Below are 19,656 nucleotides of genomic sequence, written 5' to 3' on the forward strand. Positions count from 1 at the left end.
TTTATTGTAAAAGAAGCCTTTTCATTTCCCTGAAATTAAAGTATGTTTTTAATATACAGTAGAGTCATGGATTATGGGAAGGTTAGGTGCTAGTATTTCCACATGTGTGAATTCTCATTTATGTGGTAATACTAGCATATGCTAGTTCCTCCCCATTTTCTATGGGGGGAATACTAACGTGTATACTGTACAGGGAAATAGAATAGGCCAGTAAATTAGAGAGTCTTATAATGGGGGATTTTAATTTCCCAGATATTGACTGGAATTTGTGGGTTGGTCACTCACACACTAGCAAGGCTTTTGTGGATTTATTGGATGATTGTTTTCTACACCAGCATGTTCGGGAGGTAACTAGAGGGAGTAATACTCTTGACCTGATTATCAGTAGTGATTCTTCATGCATTAAGAAACTGCAGATAAAGCAACCACTAGGTGGCAGTGATCACAGTGTGCTGAAGTGGGATTTACTCAAGGAGGTAACTACCATCAGAGGTAAAGGGAAGGGTTTTTGCTTTCGTAAAGGCGACTATGATGGTCTGAAACAGTATTTAAATTCTATACAGTGGGACCAACTGATGATGTTACCAACAGCAAATTCAAAATGGGAAGCATTCAAGGAACTAATCTTGGAAGCTACCAGGCTTTACATACCAACCAAGAAATATTGTTCAAGGTTTAGGCTTAAATGGTTGTCAGATGAACTAATGAGACATATGGCAGAGAAGAAAAATGCATGGGATACATACAAATTAATGGGTGACATGGAAGCCTATGATAGATATAAGTTTGTCTGTAACCAAGTCACAAAGGAGATTAGGCAGGCAAAGGAAGATTATGAGAAATCCTTGGCAAAGGATGCAAAGAAAAACAGAAAAGAGTTCTTTACCTATTTAAACTCAAGAAGGAAAGGGATGAATCAGATTGGTCCATTGGATGTTGATGGTTCAACAGTTGAGGATCCTGCTCAGGTGGCTAAAAATCTAAACCAGTATTTTGCATCTACATTTACACATGAGGAGTTATTCAGGAAGGGGAATGTCATAGGTGAAGTAAACATTGGCACTGAGCTAGATGATTTTCTAATAACTGAGAGGAAAGTGGAGGAGAAATTGTTCAGGATAAACATAAAAAAGGCACCTGGGGTGGATGGGATCTATCCAGTTATATTAAAGGAGGCAGCAAAGGAAGTAAGCAAACCCCTAGCCATAATTATGAGAGCTTCTTTGGACTCAGGGGAGGTACCCATAGACTGGAGATGTGCAAATGTAACCCCAATTCACAAAGGAGGATCAAAGGCTGACACAAGTAATTATAGACCTGTTAGTTTAACTTCTGTTCCAGGTAAATTAATGGAGACACTGGTTCAAGAAGCACTGCAGGATCATCTGGACAAGAATTCAGTTATAGCTCAGACACAGCATGGTTTTGTTAAGGGCAGGTCTTGTCTGACCAATTTGATTGGATACTATGATGTAGTCACAAAAGAACTGGATGCAGGGAATAACTTTGATATTATATACTTGGATCTTAGAAAGGCTTTTGATACTGTTGCGCATGGAAGACTGCTGCACAAATTGGAGCAGTGTGGCATTGGAGGCAAATTGCTGCTATGGATAAAGGGATGGTTGAGTGGCAGAAGACAGAGAGTGGTAATCAATGGACACTGCTCAACGTGGACTAATGTTATTAGTGGAGTTTCTCAGGATTCAATGTTGGGTTTATTGTTATTTTCTGTATTTATAAATGATATTGATGATGGTATATCAAGCTTAATGTCCAAGTTTGCAGATGATACAAAGGTTGGCCGGGTTGTTAAGGACACTACTGATGCTATGTTGCTGCAACAGGATCTGGAAAGGTTGAGCAGATGGGCTGAGAGGTGGCAAATGAAGTTTAACATTGACAAATGTAAAGTACTACATATGGGGAAACAGTAACCCCAGATCAACGTATCAACTCTGTGGTACTACGCTGACAGTGGTAGAGAATGAAAAGGACCTGGGGGTAATTGTGCAGGCAGATATGAAGTTCTCTGAGCAGTGCAGACGAGCTGTAAGAGTAGCTCATGGTGTCTTGTCAATGATATACAGGAATTTTTCCAGCAGGGATAAGGAGGTGATTATTCCATTGTATAAGGCAATGGTCAGGCCACACCTAGAGTACTGTATACAGGTCTGGAGGCCTCATTTCAAAAAGGATGTAGAGCTGCTGGAACGAGTACAGAGAAGGGCAACAAGATTAGTGAATGGAACAAAGGGTTGCTCTTATGAAGAAAGGCTTAAGTTTTGCAAATTACAGAGTCTGGAGACTAGGCATCGGCGAGGTGATCTGATAGAGGTGTATAAGGCTTTGAATGGCTTGAGCATGCTCAATGCTGATGGGATTTTTCCTCTTGCTCAGAATAATCACCTGAGAGAGCATAAATTCAAATTGAGGAAGGACGGATGTCGGATAGATGTGCGGAAATTTGCCTTTAGCCAGCGGGCAGTTGGTTTGTGGAATAGACTTCCATCACTTGTTGTTGAAGTTGATAGCCTAAACAAATTTAAGGCTCAGCTGGACAGGTATTTCGATCGAACGGAGGGGTGAAATGGGAGTAGTGGTTGTTTTTTTTTGGCTGATGCTGAATAAGCTTGCTTTCTTGCATCATATACCTCTACTAATGCTAGTGTACATCGGTGTTTCACTATAGAAAACTACTGTATTAAGGCAAAAGTAGGTAACTTCTATAAATCATGTACATACGTATAAACTTTTTTTTTTTTGGTGTAAATTGAATGCACAAATACAGTCGGGGTGCATCTATAGGTGCACCCCGACTCTACTTGTGCAGGAAGGCCATATTTAAGCTAAAGGCACACATTATCATCCTTTTAATTCTTACAGTGTCATCTAGTTCAAGTAAAAATTCTTACTTATTCAGAGCAAAAAGTTGATACTGCACATCTGTTCTGATATTGAACTTCCCCTTTCCATTCTTTTCCTTCTCAAGGATTGCAGATTGCCATCATAAAACAGGCAAACTATAACAACAAATCATAAACATGAATCAGGAGGGAGATATGTGTCTATTTTTTTACAATGCTGTAATATGTTCTTTCAATAAACCATTCTCATTATAGTGAAGTTTCATTGTATATACCATCCTCTAAATCAGGATGTTTCACAGTAGTGCACATAAAGAAGTAGCATACCTGTATTTCTATTTCTGAATGATTTTCTCTTTTTAATATAGGTGACTTGACTCAAGAGGAAAAGGTTTTAGAATGGTTGATGAAACAAAGGAATGAAGATACAATCGAAAATATTAACCGTGAGATGCTATACAGATTAATTGAAGAACAAGACTATCTTGCTGTCTACTTTTGTATGTATAGAATCTATACATCAAAGTAAATATACAGTTCAATTTGCTTTCTTTTCAGTTTATTGCATGGTGATATCATAATTGCTCATTTAAAAATAAATATTTACACAAATGTAACAAAGAAATATAAATCATTTTTTATATCTTTTAAGGGTAGTAATTACAGTAATCACAACTTTGTTATTTTTGACTATTCAAGCATGCTTTGTATTAGGTCTTTTAGTGATAATCAAAATATCTGAATTTTTATAGTTTGCTCATAATATTTTATTAATTTTTGTTAACCATTAAAATTGTAGAACTTTCACATGATTATCTCTCTATATTTTAATTTTTTTTACTGGTTTAATAACTAATTAATAGTGAAGCATGGTTTCAGGAGTGCAAACTAATTGTAGCTCAGGAAGCTTATTGATTGCTGACAGCTAGTCAGGAAGCCATAGTAATTCAGCTCTCGCCCATATCATTATTTACTTGTTGATGATAATGTCTGTACAGTAGAAAAGATGGACCCAGTTTATATTTTGCTCTCAACAAAAAAAAAAAAAAAAAAAAAAAAAGGAAAGAAACATTCCCTTTGCAGTTACAATCAACAAATGTGTGAGACAAAGACTCGGTTGCATTGGTCTTCTTATAGATCAAAATAAGCTGATCTTCAGGCACAATCAGTGGTACATGACTTAGTCTCACTGTAATTATGTCCGTCACCAAATTATTGGTATCCTTTAGACCAAGAACGGTTCTCAGTATTATATATAAAGAAGTTTTCAGCAGTATATCCTCAGGGCTAGAAATAGATTAACATACATTTTTCTTTTTCAGTTGTATTTTAATTATTATAGAAATAGGTTAATATATTTTTTTATTTATTATTTGATTAATCCCCACTGAATACAGAATTCATCGTAAATCATCCATAAGATTCCAAATATGTTAATTACTTTGACTGTTCTACACGTTTTGCAAACCCTTGGGCTTTCCAGTGAATTGAGCTGTGGCTGGATATCCCAAGAAGTTATAAATAAATTAATAATGTAGAGGACTTAAAATAAAACTTTTTTTTTGTTTTTATAGAATATCCTAAATGCAAGCAAAATTGATTTTTGCCAGCTTATGAACTTTTTATACAAAAAAAAAACCAAAAAAAAACAAACCACATCTATAGTCAATCAAAGGTTAAGAACAAAGCACTGTGATGGCTACTTTTATTATTTGATGAAAGAAATAGTCCATTGCAAAAATTGTTGTCATGCAAGGCAGATTGCAATTAAAAATTAATGAAATTTTAAATAATTTAGAAAACAAACAGTAAATTTAGAATATCTAAAATAAATAAATAAATTTGTTAAATCAGTTTGGTGTGACATAAGCACTGGGAAAGGAAAATTGAGAATAGGAGTTTGTTATAGTCCTAATGACTCTGAGTACAACAAACAACTGTACCAGCTGTACAGGCCCCGAGTGCCAAGCGAGTGACTAAAGCGATTCTTCAGTGATTTGAAAGCGATTTTCTTAAAAGAGCGATTGATTGTAGTTGAACGTTATTTTCTAATTTCCAAAGTTATATAATTTTGCTCTTCTAAAGTAAAGAAGTCAGCTTACTCAACAGAAAGGAAAGCCACTACTAATCTACTAACGCACTAACACTAACAACCTTATCACTTGGTCACTGGTGGCACCACTCCTGCCTCCACGTGGTGGGGCTGGAAGCCTGGGAGGAGGAATCCACTCTCCCGGGACAACACAAAACAGTCCTACTATGGATCTCTTGATCCAGATTCAAGTAGACATGACGACCATGATAATTTGAATAAATCCCATGCTAAGAGACAAAAAAAAGAAGGGACAGATTTTTCTGCTCCTCTCTTCTTAATATTGCATTCCTCCACAGACCAACCATTGAGTAAGCTCTCCCCATTTTTGATTCAGAAATGTCTCGAAAATGTGGCTGGGCCTCCAAAAATGGTTCGGTGACTAAGATCTGGAGACCTATTAGTGGAGATGAGTGAACATAGACATGCTGAAAGACTCTTGAAAATATCTACCTTTGGTGGAATTCCCACAAAGGTTACCCCACATGCCACCTTGAACTCCTCTAAAGGGGTAATAACTGAATGGGATCTTCTAAATGTATCAGAGGATGAACTTGTCTCCGAATTAAGTAACCAAAATGTATTCCAGGCAAAAAGAATTGTCATCAAAAAAGATGACACTACACGAACTGTCCCTACACGAACAGTCATATTGACATTTAAGTCACCAAATCTCCCCACAACTATAAAAGCTGGATATCTCAGATGCCATGTTCGACCGTACATTCCCAACCCAGTTCAGTGCTTTAAGTGCCAAAAATTCGGTCATTCGCAAACTGTGTGCAGAGGTATAGTCACTTGTGCTTCTTGTGGTTCAAAAGAACACACACATACGGACTGTAATAATGAAACCCAAAACTGTCCTAACTGCCAGGGAAATCATTCTGCCTTCTCTAAGGACTGTATCCAATGGAAAAGAGAGAAGAACATTCAGAAATATAAAATAGAGAACAAAGTGTCATATCAAGAGGCAAAGAAACACTTTGCAATCCCTACTAAATCATCTACATACGCCTCAGTTACTCAACAGCTACGCACAATATCAACTCAGACTGACTGCTCCGTCCCTCCAAATATCTCTATATCTGGTTGGGCAAAATCATTACTTACTTCATTAAAAGAACAATCTCCCTCCAAATATGCAACCCAAGAAGTAAATACTCCGGTAACAATACCTCCAGATAAGAATCCCAATCAGCAACCGAAAGTACAAACTAAGAGCTCTGAAAGAACTGATACGCACACATTCAGATCTGATACCATGGACACTGATGAAAAAGCAGATGAAGATGACACTTTTCTTGAAATTCATCCAGAAGATGACATTGACACAAGCAGACCAGTCTTCTCAAAGAAGGATAAAGGAAAAATAGACAGGCGTAAGCAAACTACCTCACGGAAGTTAGCAGACACTAGCTAAAACCAAACAATGGCTACAGTTATTCAATGGAATTGTCGTGGGCTCCGTGCTAACTTTGACGACTTTTACGATCTTCTATCTGAATACAAGCCTGTTGCAGTATGCATTCAAGAAACAAATCTCACAAATGCAATATCTATGACAATTAAGCATTATAATATGTATAGAAAAGATAGAAACTCATCTGATTTAGCTCATGGAGGAGTAGCACTCATAGTGAACTCTTCGGTACCCTCTAGACCTATCCTCCTGCAAACATCTTTAGAGGCTATTGCTGTCCGTGTCACCTTTGGAATCACAATAACATTAGTTTCATTGTATCTATCACCAAATCATACATACACCTTTGCTGATTTAGATAATTTAGTAATGCAAATACCTGCTCCCTTTTGTATTATGGGTGACTGGAATGGCCATCACCCGCTATGGGGTTTTCAACATCTTGACTCCAGAGGACAGATAATTGAAAAAATTTTAGATAAACATAACCTGACAATTTTAAACACAGGTGCTCACACATATGTGCATTTATCATCTGGCTCAACTTCTGCTATTGATCTTTCAATATGCTCTCCAGTGATATTTCCTCTCATAGACTGGACCGTTACTAATAACCCTCGCGGGAGCGATCACTTTCCTATCATCTGTACTTTCTGTATAAGTTCTACTCCTCAGAGTAACATTAGGACAACCTGGAAATTTGCTAAGGCTAACTGGATTAAATACCAAGAAATAGCTCACTTAGATACTGTCTTCATAGCAACCCACACAATTGACTCTGCAGTAAGCTACATTACAGATACAATAATGAAAGCATCCAAGACTGCTATACCAAAATCATCATCCAAAATCCGGCTTCATCCAAAAATGTGGCGGAACGAAGCATGCAACAGTGCTAAAAAAGAAAGGAACAAATATTGGAATATTTTTCGAAAACATCCAACCACAGCTAACCTCCTACAGTTTAAGAGAGTCAGAGCTAAAGCTCGTCATATAAGACGGGAGAGTAAAAAAGAAGCATGGGTGCATTATGCCTCCACCATAAACAGATCCACGGATACTTCTACAATATGGAAAAAAATCAAAAGTATTAATGGTAAATACTCGCAGACAACTTCTCCTATCCTACTTGTAAAAGGGAAAGAAATCTCTGAACCTACAGAAATTGCCAATGCCTTAGGTACTACGTTTGAAACGCTTTCAGCTGTTGCCACATATGAACCTGCATTTCAATTGCTAAAATCCCAGACAGAAAAATACAAACTAAATTTTAATACTGTCATCCTTCATTCTTATAATCTGCCTCTGACCATGAATGAATTGCGTAATGCACTTGCACGAATGAAAAACAGTGCTCCAGGTCCCGACGGGATTTATTACACCATGATCTGTCATCTAAGTGAGGAATCATTAACTGTACTCTTACAATTGTAAGAGTACAGTTAATCTTACTCTTACTTATGTGCTAGCCTTCCCGAAACCAGGGAAAGACCACACAGATCCCAAAAATTACCGTCCTATTTCTCTAACCAGTTGTCTGGGAAAAACATTGGAAAAAATAATTAACGTCAGACTGACGTGGTTATTAGAGACTCAAAACATTTTAAGCCCAAGTCAGTATGTTTTCCGGAGAAAAAGATGTACGCTTGATCTCATTATCAAGGCCAAAACAAATATCCGGAATGCTTCTTGTGGTTCAAAAGAACACACACATACGGACTGTAATAATGAAACCCAAAACTGTCCTAACTGCCAGGGAAATCATTCTGCCTTCTCTAAGGACTGTATCCAATGGAAAAGAGAGAAGAACATTCAGAAATATAAAATAGAGAACAAAGTGTCATATCAAGAGGCAAAGAAACACTTTGCAATCCCTACTAAATCATCTACATACGCCTCAGTTACTCAACAGCTACGCACAATATCAACTCAGACTGACTGCTCCGTCCCTCCAAATATCTCTATATCTGGTTGGGCAAAATCATTACTTACTTCATTAAAAGAACAATCTCCCTCCAAATATGCAACCCAAGAAGTAAATACTCCGGTAACAATACCTCCAGATAAGAATCCCAATCAGCAACCGAAAGTACAAACTAAGAGCTCTGAAAGAACTGATACGCACACATTCAGATCTGATACCATGGACACTGATGAAAAAGCAGATGAAGATGACACTTTTCTTGAAATTCATCCAGAAGATGACATTGACACAAGCAGACCAGTCTTCTCAAAGAAGGATAAAGGAAAAATAGACAGGCGTAAGCAAACTACCTCACGGAAGTTAGCAGACACTAGCTAAAACCAAACAATGGCTACAGTTATTCAATGGAATTGTCGTGGGCTCCGTGCTAACTTTGACGACTTTTACGATCTTCTATCTGAATACAAGCCTGTTGCAGTATGCATTCAAGAAACAAATCTCACAAATGCAATATCTATGACAATTAAGCATTATAATATGTATAGAAAAGATAGAAACTCATCTGATTTAGCTCATGGAGGAGTAGCACTCATAGTGAACTCTTCGGTACCCTCTAGACCTATCCTCCTGCAAACATCTTTAGAGGCTATTGCTGTCCGTGTCACCTTTGGAATCACAATAACATTAGTTTCATTGTATCTATCACCAAATCATACATACACCTTTGCTGATTTAGATAATTTAGTAATGCAAATACCTGCTCCCTTTTGTATTATGGGTGACTGGAATGGCCATCACCCGCTATGGGGTTTTCAACATCTTGACTCCAGAGGACAGATAATTGAAAAAATTTTAGATAAACATAACCTGACAATTTTAAACACAGGTGCTCACACATATGTGCATTTATCATCTGGCTCAACTTCTGCTATTGATCTTTCAATATGCTCTCCAGTGATATTTCCTCTCATAGACTGGACCGTTACTAATAACCCTCGCGGGAGCGATCACTTTCCTATCATCTGTACTTTCTGTATAAGTTCTACTCCTCAGAGTAACATTAGGACAACCTGGAAATTTGCTAAGGCTAACTGGATTAAATACCAAGAAATAGCTCACTTAGATACTGTCTTCATAGCAACCCACACAATTGACTCTGCAGTAAGCTACATTACAGATACAATAATGAAAGCATCCAAGACTGCTATACCAAAATCATCATCCAAAATCCGGCTTCATCCAAAAATGTGGCGGAACGAAGCATGCAACAGTGCTAAAAAAGAAAGGAACAAATATTGGAATATTTTTCGAAAACATCCAACCACAGCTAACCTCCTACAGTTTAAGAGAGTCAGAGCTAAAGCTCGTCATATAAGACGGGAGAGTAAAAAAGAAGCATGGGTGCATTATGCCTCCACCATAAACAGATCCACGGATACTTCTACAATATGGAAAAAAATCAAAAGTATTAATGGTAAATACTCGCAGACAACTTCTCCTATCCTACTTGTAAAAGGGAAAGAAATCTCTGAACCTACAGAAATTGCCAATGCCTTAGGTACTACGTTTGAAACGCTTTCAGCTGTTGCCACATATGAACCTGCATTTCAATTGCTAAAATCCCAGACAGAAAAATACAAACTAAATTTTAATACTGTCATCCTTCATTCTTATAATCTGCCTCTGACCATGAATGAATTGCGTAATGCACTTGCACGAATGAAAAACAGTGCTCCAGGTCCCGACGGGATTTATTACACCATGATCTGTCATCTAAGTGAGGAATCATTAACTGTACTCTTACAATTGTAAGAGTACAGTTAATCTTACTCTTACTTATGTGCTAGCCTTCCCGAAACCAGGGAAAGACCACACAGATCCCAAAAATTACCGTCCTATTTCTCTAACCAGTTGTCTGGGAAAAACATTGGAAAAAATAATTAACGCCAGACTGACGTGGTTATTAGAGACTCAAAACATTTTAAGCCCAAGTCAGTATGTTTTCCGGAGAAAAAGATGTACGCTTGATCTCATTATCAAGGCCAAAACAAATATCCGGAATGCGTTCTTGAGAAATGAACACCTAGTTATGGTATGTGTTGACATCGAAAAGGCCTTCGATACAACTTGGTGATATGGGATTCTTCAGGACTTGCATAAATTTGGACTTCGGGGTCATCTCCCAAAATTTTTAAGAACTTTCTAGGCAATAGATCCTTTCAAGTCCGATTCCACTCTTCATTATCTCGAGCATATGTACAAGAAGAGGGAGTTCCCCAAGGATCAGTGTTGAGCGCCACACTCTTTGCCATTAGGATTGATTCTATTACCAAGTGCATACCTAACACAGTTGACGCATACTTGTACCTGACGATCTTGCCATGTCATGTCATTCTCAAAATATGAGACTTACTGAAAGACAACTACAAGGCACCATTAACAAAATAGTCTCTTGGGCCAAAAATAATGGATATGGGCTTTCTAAACCAAAAACGACTGCTGTGCATTTCTGTCACAAACGTTCTTTACATCCGGATCCAGACCTTCAGTTGGATTCTCATTGTATTACTTTCCAACCTAGTATAAGATTTCTTGGTGTAATATTTGATAAAAAATTAAACTTCCTGGAACATATAAAACATATTCGTACAAGTTGTCTTAGAAAACTAAATCTTCTCAGAGTAATTTCTTCTATGTCATGGGGTGCAGATCGTTACGTGCTGTTACATCTATACCGCTCACTGATCAGATCCCGGTTAGACTATGGGTCTCCTGCATATGACTCAGCCAGGCCAAGTGTATTGAAATGGTTTGACCCTGTACATCACAGTGCATTAAGAGTTGCACTGGGGGCTTTTCGCACATCACCAATCTTAAGCCTGTATACCGAAGCCTATGAACCACCGTTACACCTTAGGCGGGAAACTCTACTACTAAATTATGCAGCCAAAATCAGCAGTCTCCCACATCATCCCATGTGGCAATACCTCTTCACTCCAAAATGGAGAGAAATCTATCAAACTAAACAGCGTTACAACAAACCATCTGGCATTAGGCTTGAAGCTTTGATCACAAGCTGGGGCCTGAAGTTTTCTAACACCCTCCAGGATACTAGCATGGAAACACAGCCATGGCTTTCCATGGCTCCAGTACAGATTGATAGACATTTTCAGCAATGGGGAAAGAATAACCTCTCCGATATCAACATTAGACAAATACATATGGCTCACTCTACCGAGTTTAGCAGCTTCATTCAGCTATACACAGATGGATCCAAAACTGGTAATAAAGTTGACACAGCTGTAGTACTACCAAATGCCACCATCTCCAGACAGCTCCCACCAGAATGCAGTACTTATACCTCAGAGTTATATGGTATTCTACTAGCCCTAGAGAATATAAAAGAAGCCTCGTACGCTAAATCCATCATTTATACGGACTCGTTGAGTGCTGTTAATGCTCTACACTGTAAATCCTTCCCTAGTCATCCTCTGATACAGAAAATGTTAGCACAGTTATTAGCACTTCATGGACGTGGACAGCTCATATTTTGCTGGATCCCTGGACACGTTGGAATCGTAGGAAACGAGCAGGCAGATTTAGCTGCTAAAATTGTTACAAATGAGATACCATCAAATTTCAGGACTCCTTATAGTGATCATAAGTCCTTTATCAAACAGACATATAAAGAAGTGTGGACATGCTTGTGGAAAGATCAGAAAAATAATAAACTTTTTGAAATCAAGAGAGAACCTAAACTGTGGCAATCCAGCCTGAGACGAAACAGAAAGGAAGAAACTATTTTAGCCAGATTACGCATTGGTCATACTTTCCTCACTCATAGCTATCTACTAACAAACAGTGACCCTCCACAATGCAGTAATTGTTTATGCCCACTAACAGTAAAGCATATCATCATAGAATGCCCGCAATATCAAAAAGAACGGAAAACAGCTTTTTCCTCTAATTTTTATAATTACAATCATTTAACACTGCAGTGTGTCCTAGGAGATCGAGAGAACATAGATGACATTTTTCTTTTTCTAAAATTTATTAATAAATATCACCTTATCTGAACTGCTATCTCCTGTAAGAAAAACGATGGAAATATCAGACAGTAATTAGTGCATTATAGCCTAAGTTGCTGATGCACCAATAAATCTAACAAACAACAACAACAACCAGCTGTACAGAGAAATAGAGTGGGCCAGTAAATTAGATTGTTTTATAATGGGGGATTTTAACAGGATATAGACTGGAACTTGTGGGTTGGTCACTTGCACACTAGCAAGACATTTGTGCATTTATTGAATGATTGTTATCTGCAGCAGCAGCATGTTCGAGAGGCAACCAGAGGAGTAATACTGTTTATCTGATTATTAGCAGTCATTATTCATGCATTAAAAATCTGCAGATAAAGGAACCACTAGGCGGCATGGATCACAGTGTAGGGCTGTGGGATTTACTCAAAGATGTAACTACCATTAGGGATAAAGGGAAGGGTTTTTGCTTTCGTAAAGGTGACTACAGTGGTCTCGGATAATTTTTGAATTCTGTACAGTGGGACCAATTGATGATGCTACCAACAGCAAATTCTAAATGAGATGCATTCAAGGAATAAAATTGGAAGCTACTAGGCTTTTTATACCAACTAAGAAATACTGTTCAAGGTTTAGGCCTAAATGGATGTAAGTTGAACTAATGAGGCTCTTGGTAGAGAAGAAAAATGCATGGGATTATCAGCCAACACAGAAGCCTATGGTTGTGGTTGTATAGCTAGGCCATAATCAATTCACAAAGGACATTAGAAAAACGAAGGCAGATTACGAGAAATCTTTGGCAATGTATGCAAAGCAAAACAGTAAAAACTTCTTTACTTTTTTAAGCTCTAGAAGGAACGGGATGAATGAGATTGGTCCACTTGATATTGATGGTTCGATTGTTGAGGATTCTGCACAGATAGCTAATGAATTGAATGAGTATTTTGCATCTACATTCCACATGAGGCATTCAGTAGAGAAGTGGAGACCAGAAGCTTATCAAACTAACAGGGAAGTAAATGATTTTGTAATAACTGAGAACAAAGTGAAGAGGAAATTGCTGAAGTTAAACATAAGGAAATCACTTGGTGTGGGGAGTCCCCATGGACTAGAGATGTGCAAATGTATCCTGAATTCATAAAGGGGATTGAAAGGTGACATGAATAATTACAGACCTTTTAGTTTTAACTTCTGTTCCAGGGAAAACAATGGAGTCACTGGTTAAAGAAGCACTGCAGGACCATCTACACAAGACTGCAGTTATAGTTCAGACACAGCATGAGTTTGTTAAGGGGAAGTCTTGTCTGACCAATTTGATTGGATGCTATGATGTGGTGACAAAGGAACTGGATGCAAAAAAGTATTTTTGATATCATATACTTGGATTTTAGGAAAACTTTTGATGCCATTACACATGAAAGATTGCTGTACAAGTTGTATGCAATCTTTCATGTAAGGTTCCTTAATCTCATATAAGGGCAAGGTGCTACAATAGATAAAAGAATGGTTGAATGGGAGAAGACAGAGAGCGGTAATCAATGGAAACTTTATCTTCGTGGACTAATTTTATTAATGTAATTCCCCAGAGTTTGGTGTTGGGAACATTTTTGTTTTCTGTATTTATCAATGATATTGATGAAGGTATATCGGGCTTAATGTCCAAGTTTGCAGACAGTACAAAGGTTGGTAGGGTTATTAATCCCAGTAATGACAGTAGCTTGCAACAGGATCTAGAATAGTTAGCCAGATGGGCTGAGAAATGGCAACTGAAGTTTAATATTGACAAATGCTAAGTACTGCCTAGGTAACAGAAACCCAGAGAAATGTACCAATTTGAGGTGCTACTCTCAGGGTAGTGGAGCATCAAAAAGACCTGGGATAATTGTGCAGTCAGACATGAATTTTCTGAGCATTGTAGACAGGCTGCAAGAGTAGCTCGTGGGATCTTGTCAGTGATATATATTCTAGCAGGGATAAGGAGGTGATTATCCCCTTGTAATAAGGAATGGTCAGGCCACACCTTGAGTACATACTATAGGTCTGGAGGCTTCATTTTAGGAAAGATATTGAACTACTATAATGGGTACAGAGAAGGGCAATGATATTAATGAGTGGAACAAAGGGTTGCTGTTACCAAGATAGGCCCAAAATGCTGCAAATTGCAACATCTGGAGACTAAGCACCTATGAGGTGTATAAGCACTTGAATGATTTGAGCAGGCTCAAGGCTCTTCCTCTTGTTCAGAATCCGCACCTGAGGGGGCATAAATTCAAATTGAGGAAAGACAATTGTAGAATAGATATGCGAAAATTTGCCTTCAGCCTGTGGGTAGTTGATTGCTCAAACAAACTTCCATCTGTTGTTGTTGTGGAAGTTGACAGCTTAAATAAAGTTAATACTAAACTAGACAAACATTTGGAGTGGATGGATGGGTGAAATGGAAATTTTTTTTTTTTTTTTTTTTTTTTTTGTTGATGCTATATTAGCTTGCTTTCTTTCATCATTTGCCTCTACTAATTCTAAATTGAACATTTTGTTAGGCTGTGATTCTTGGGAGAATCACCCCTTTGGTTCCCCACTATGTTACTGCACCCCTCCCCCCACTACTTTGTGCTTGTTGTTTTGCTGCGCTAGTCTGGGTCATGTTTCTGTTTAAATAATTTAATTAATCATCACTGAAAATTAATAAAATTTATCAATTTAATTGATTAATTGACAATACTACTTTAAGCTAATAGATTCCCAAAATATAGTAATACTCCTTATGCTATCAAGTTTTATGTTATGCCTCATGCTGTCAAGTTCAAGATATACCTTAAACTATATTTTTTTGATCACAGTTATAAATTAATTATACTCTTACTAAAAAGTAAAATTTCTTAGCTAAAAACAAAAATATATATGCCTAACAAGTGATTAGAGTCTTTGAGCTACATATTTATTAAATTGAACACTACTATTCCACTGCAGTACTAATTATGTGTTACGATATTTGCAAAAACACCGATACAATAGTGGTACAAATAATAAGTTATAATTCACAAAACCACGAGCTAAATTTAAAAATAAGCAATAATGAATACTTAACTAATGGCAAAGAGCTAATGCAGTAACATTTCTTTATAGGTTGCTATAGAAGTTATACAAAAAAATTTCAATTAAATTTTAGGTTAAAAAATTATTATTATTCTTATATGATTATCAATAAATATTCCGAGTACTTAATTAGTATTCCACATTATATTTGTAGGAGTTGTGTGGAAAATTTTGTTACAGATAATATTATGGTGGCTTTTTTTCATTTAAAAAACATTGTAAATATATTATAAATAATACTTAATTAATATATTTTTGATTACCCTTACAGATCTTGAAAATCATAAAGAAAGTGATCATATAGCTACCCAATTAGAAAAGATTGATGATGATTGTGGAGAATATGGCGTACATTTAGTGAAAACTTTTGATAACTTAATGGCAAAGAAATATGGAATTCGAAATCCTCCTGGACTGGCTTTCTTTCGGCGTGGAAGGCACATCAAATATATTGGTGTGTTATTTTAATTCTCACTATTTTTTATTGTCATAATGTTTTAGAAATATATCTGTAAACAAATTTTTATATCATACTTAATATGTTGCTTTCACTATGCTGCTACTTAAACAGAAATTTGACAGTGTATATTTTACTTAATTGTAATGCATACTAGGCTTATATTATTTAATGTCAAGAAAATAATTATAATACAGAAGTTTGCAAGGGGTGCTTAGTATTCATTATAATGTTATTTACTCTAACAATTCATTGGCGGCCTCAAGGCTACAAATTCGGTTTTAGAAAGATTTCCCAGTGTCTGAGAGACAAGGGGGAGCTTTCTGAAAAACAGCAAAATGAACATGTAGAGATCCAGTTATCCTATCGTTTCAACAGCAAAGGAAAGTAAACTCAGGTTGGCAACCTCGATGCATTGTTTGTTTCTCAAACTCAGTATTTCTTTTGTGAGATCTGAATTCAGTTCTCTTCAAGTGGTGAAACCTATATTTGGTCTCCACTGCAAAGCTTTGGTATCCTCCCTATCTCTCCCATCATGTAGTATGATTGATATCTTTTGAAGTTAAATTGGGTATCATGGAGAAATCCAATCTTCCTTACATTTTGAGGTTACAGCTCTAGAATGGTGGTGGTGGTGGTGGTGGCAGGCCGGCCACTCAATAGTCTATTGGACCAAACCTATTGGTAACTCTCATTATTAGTGAGATTATACCCTAGCTGATCTGGAGGCATCCATTTCAGCTAGTGTATAATCTCACTGCCTCTACTTTGCCAGAAAATGGCTGGAGGGAGTCTGAGTAGTGTGTGCATGGGGGCATTGTCGAGGCCACATTATGTCATGGAGCTGGGTATATTCTTGTTGTGTGTATGATATATCCAAAAATCTCATTACTTCATACAACATATCCTCCCCACCTTTTCTTACTATTGAATACATCATGAAATCACTGAATACACCATGAAATGGAAAGCTTTCAGGGACTTAGTTTTGAAGGCTGCTAAGCTTTTCATTCCAACTAAGAAATACTGTTCGGGTTTAGGCTTCAATGGATGTTAGATGAACTCGTGAGGCTCGAGGCAGAGAGGAAAAATGTATGGGATGCATATAAAGTATCAGGTGACACAGAAACCTATGGCAGATATAAACTAGTCTGTAATCAAGTCACAAAGGAAGAAGACAGATTACGAGAAATCCTTGGCAAAGGATGCACAGAAAAACAGCAAAGAGTTCTTTACTTATGTAAACTCTAGAAGGAAAGGGATGAATCAGATTGAACCACTTAACATAGATGGGTTGACTAATGATGATCATGCTCAGGTAGCTGATAAACTGCATGAGTTTTTTGCATCTACATTCACACATGAGGATTCAGTGAAAGCCTGGCACTCCCTATTCAATGAATAGGGAGTGCCAGAAGTTTATCAAACTCTAACAGGAAGCGAAGTAATTACTGAGAGCAAAGTGGAGGAGAAATTGTTGAAGTCAAACATAAAAAGGCACCTGGGGTAGATGGGATCTATCCAGTTATATCACTTTAGTAAGCAAAGGAAGTAAGCAAACCAGAAACCCTTAGCCATAATTATGGCAGCTTCCTTGGACTCAGGGGAGGTCCCCATGGACTGGACGTATGCAAATGTATCACCAATTCACAAATGGGGTTCAAAAGGTGACACAAGTAACTATAGACTTGTTAGTTTAACTTGTGTTCCAGGGAAAATAATGGAATCACTGAAGAAGCATTGCAGGACCATCTAGACAAGACTGCAGTAATAATTAAAACACAGCATGGGTTTGTTAAAGGGATCTTGTCTGATCATTAGCATTAGTAAAGGCATATGATGCAAGAAAGCAAGCTTAGGCAGCATCAGCCAAAAAAAAAACACGCTCCCATTTCACCCCTCCGTTCGTTCCAAGTACCTGTCCAGCTCAGCCTTAAATTTATTTAGGCTATCAACTTCCACAACAAAGGATGGAAGTCTGTTCCACCAACCAAGTTTGGCCAATCAGATGATGCATCAAGGAGAGGCTGTGTGGAGAGATTTGTGGTTCTAAGAACCATTCTTAAGCAGACTGCACATCTTCCATTCCCGTCTGCCCTCTTCTGTCTGGATAAAACATAAATTCATATGATTCTATTAACACTCTAATTATTACATTAACTGATGCCATCTCAACTTTGCATGAAAAGACTAAACCTAAAATTGTTGAAACAATCATACACTTCGCTTGGCATGAAAGCCACTGTTCAGTCAGATAATAACACTAGAATTATGTACAAATAATACTATTGACACAGGATGCCTGATCTTACTGATCATACCTGATGCTCGACTTGAAATCTTATCATATGGCTCCCATCTCAATCAGATCACCTCATAGGAGACCAGACACCTTCCTCAACAACAAACTTCCATCTGTTGTTGAGGAAGTTGACAGCTTTAATAAATTCAAGGCAGAACTAGACAAACATTTAGAGTGAATGATTGGGTGAAATGGGAAGGTTTTTTTTTTTTTTTGGCTGATGCTGTTTAAGCTTGCTTTCTTGCATCATATGCCTATACTAATGCTAATGAGATGGTCGGTATGGAATGACTCATTCCATAGTGACCATTTCCCTATTATCTGCTCGAGTCAAATGCAGGTTATTTCATATCCTATAAGATGTACTACTACTTGAAATTTATAAAAAGCAGACTGGAATAATTAGTCCATTTTCATCCTCTTTGACAGCCAATATGTACAGTAGCAGCCCATTGACAATGTAACTGATCACTTTAGTAATCGTATATTATCCACAGCAGATATTTACCTCTCACCTGTGCAAGCATACCAAAACCAGTGGGTGGAATGGAGATTGCTCCAAACCTAAGTTTGGAAAAAACAAGGAATCGCACATGGAAGCACTTTTTAAATTCTCAACTACTGCCAAGTGTTTGCAAAACCTCAAAGCCCAAGCTAGATAAAATTAGGAAAAAAGCAAGATATGACTCTTGGATTACTTTTGCTTCAACTGTCTACAAAAATACTGACTCCTGACTTATCTGGAGCAAAATACAAGCTCTGAATGGGAAATTTCTACCATCTCAATCTTCAAAAATATGATGGAATGGGCATGATCTATCTTCTCCTACCTGAAATTGCAGAAACCTTCTATAATGTTTCTGCTGCTTCCTCTTGTGCCCTCCTTTCAATACATGAACAACTGATGAACAGCATTATAAAGTTAATTCTTACTTTTTTGCACTTGAAGAAGATGGAGTCCTCCATTGAGAGGACTGGGCCTTTGTTACATGGCCAATAGCCACATACTCATAATATGTTACAAGTATTTTTTGTAAGAAACAAAGCATGGGTCAGTAGCAGCACATTGACAAAGCTCCTGATATATGAGAACTCACTACTCTCTGTAATCAACAGTGAGAATGGACTGCACAGACTTGGCTAAAATGTGGCACATTCCTAAAGATTGTGTTAAAATTGATTGGCAAGTCCCATAACACAACTATGGAGGCGCCTCCGTAGCCAGGTGGGAAGGAGCAGCAGTGCGTAGCACACGCTTCTTGATTAAACCGGGGTTCGAGCCCGTCACCACCAAATGTGGAGGATGCGGAAAGGTCAGGGAATGACCACCGCATGACCCGGAGCAATATGGCCTTAGTTGCTAATGCTCCTTAAAAAAAAAAACCAAACCAACAACTATGGATATTTAAATGTTGATCATCCCTGATGAGATCATTGGTTTTTGAAGTTGAAAGGCAG

The 19,656-nt window shown here is 37.5% G+C and overlaps 1 protein-coding gene across 1 annotated transcript in view; it reads left to right on the forward strand.

Annotated features, from left to right (window-relative positions):
- Nucleotides 1-19,656, forward strand: part of LOC150081560 (uncharacterized) — a 710,435-nt gene that overhangs the window by 492,801 nt on the left and 197,978 nt on the right. The window contains exons 23-24 of the mRNA XM_090380128.1: nucleotides 3,236-3,367; nucleotides 15,711-15,893. Coding sequence (XP_090236254.1) covers nucleotides 3,236-3,367; nucleotides 15,711-15,893 — 315 coding nt within the window. The remainder of the gene's footprint in view (nucleotides 1-3,235; nucleotides 3,368-15,710; nucleotides 15,894-19,656) is intronic.

The sequence above is a fragment of the Mastigoproctus giganteus genome, chromosome 8 (assembly GCF_048544385.1).
Source record: "Mastigoproctus giganteus isolate SK-2022 chromosome 8, ASM4854438v1, whole genome shotgun sequence".
Lineage (NCBI taxonomy): Eukaryota > Metazoa > Arthropoda > Arachnida > Uropygi > Thelyphonidae > Mastigoproctus > Mastigoproctus giganteus.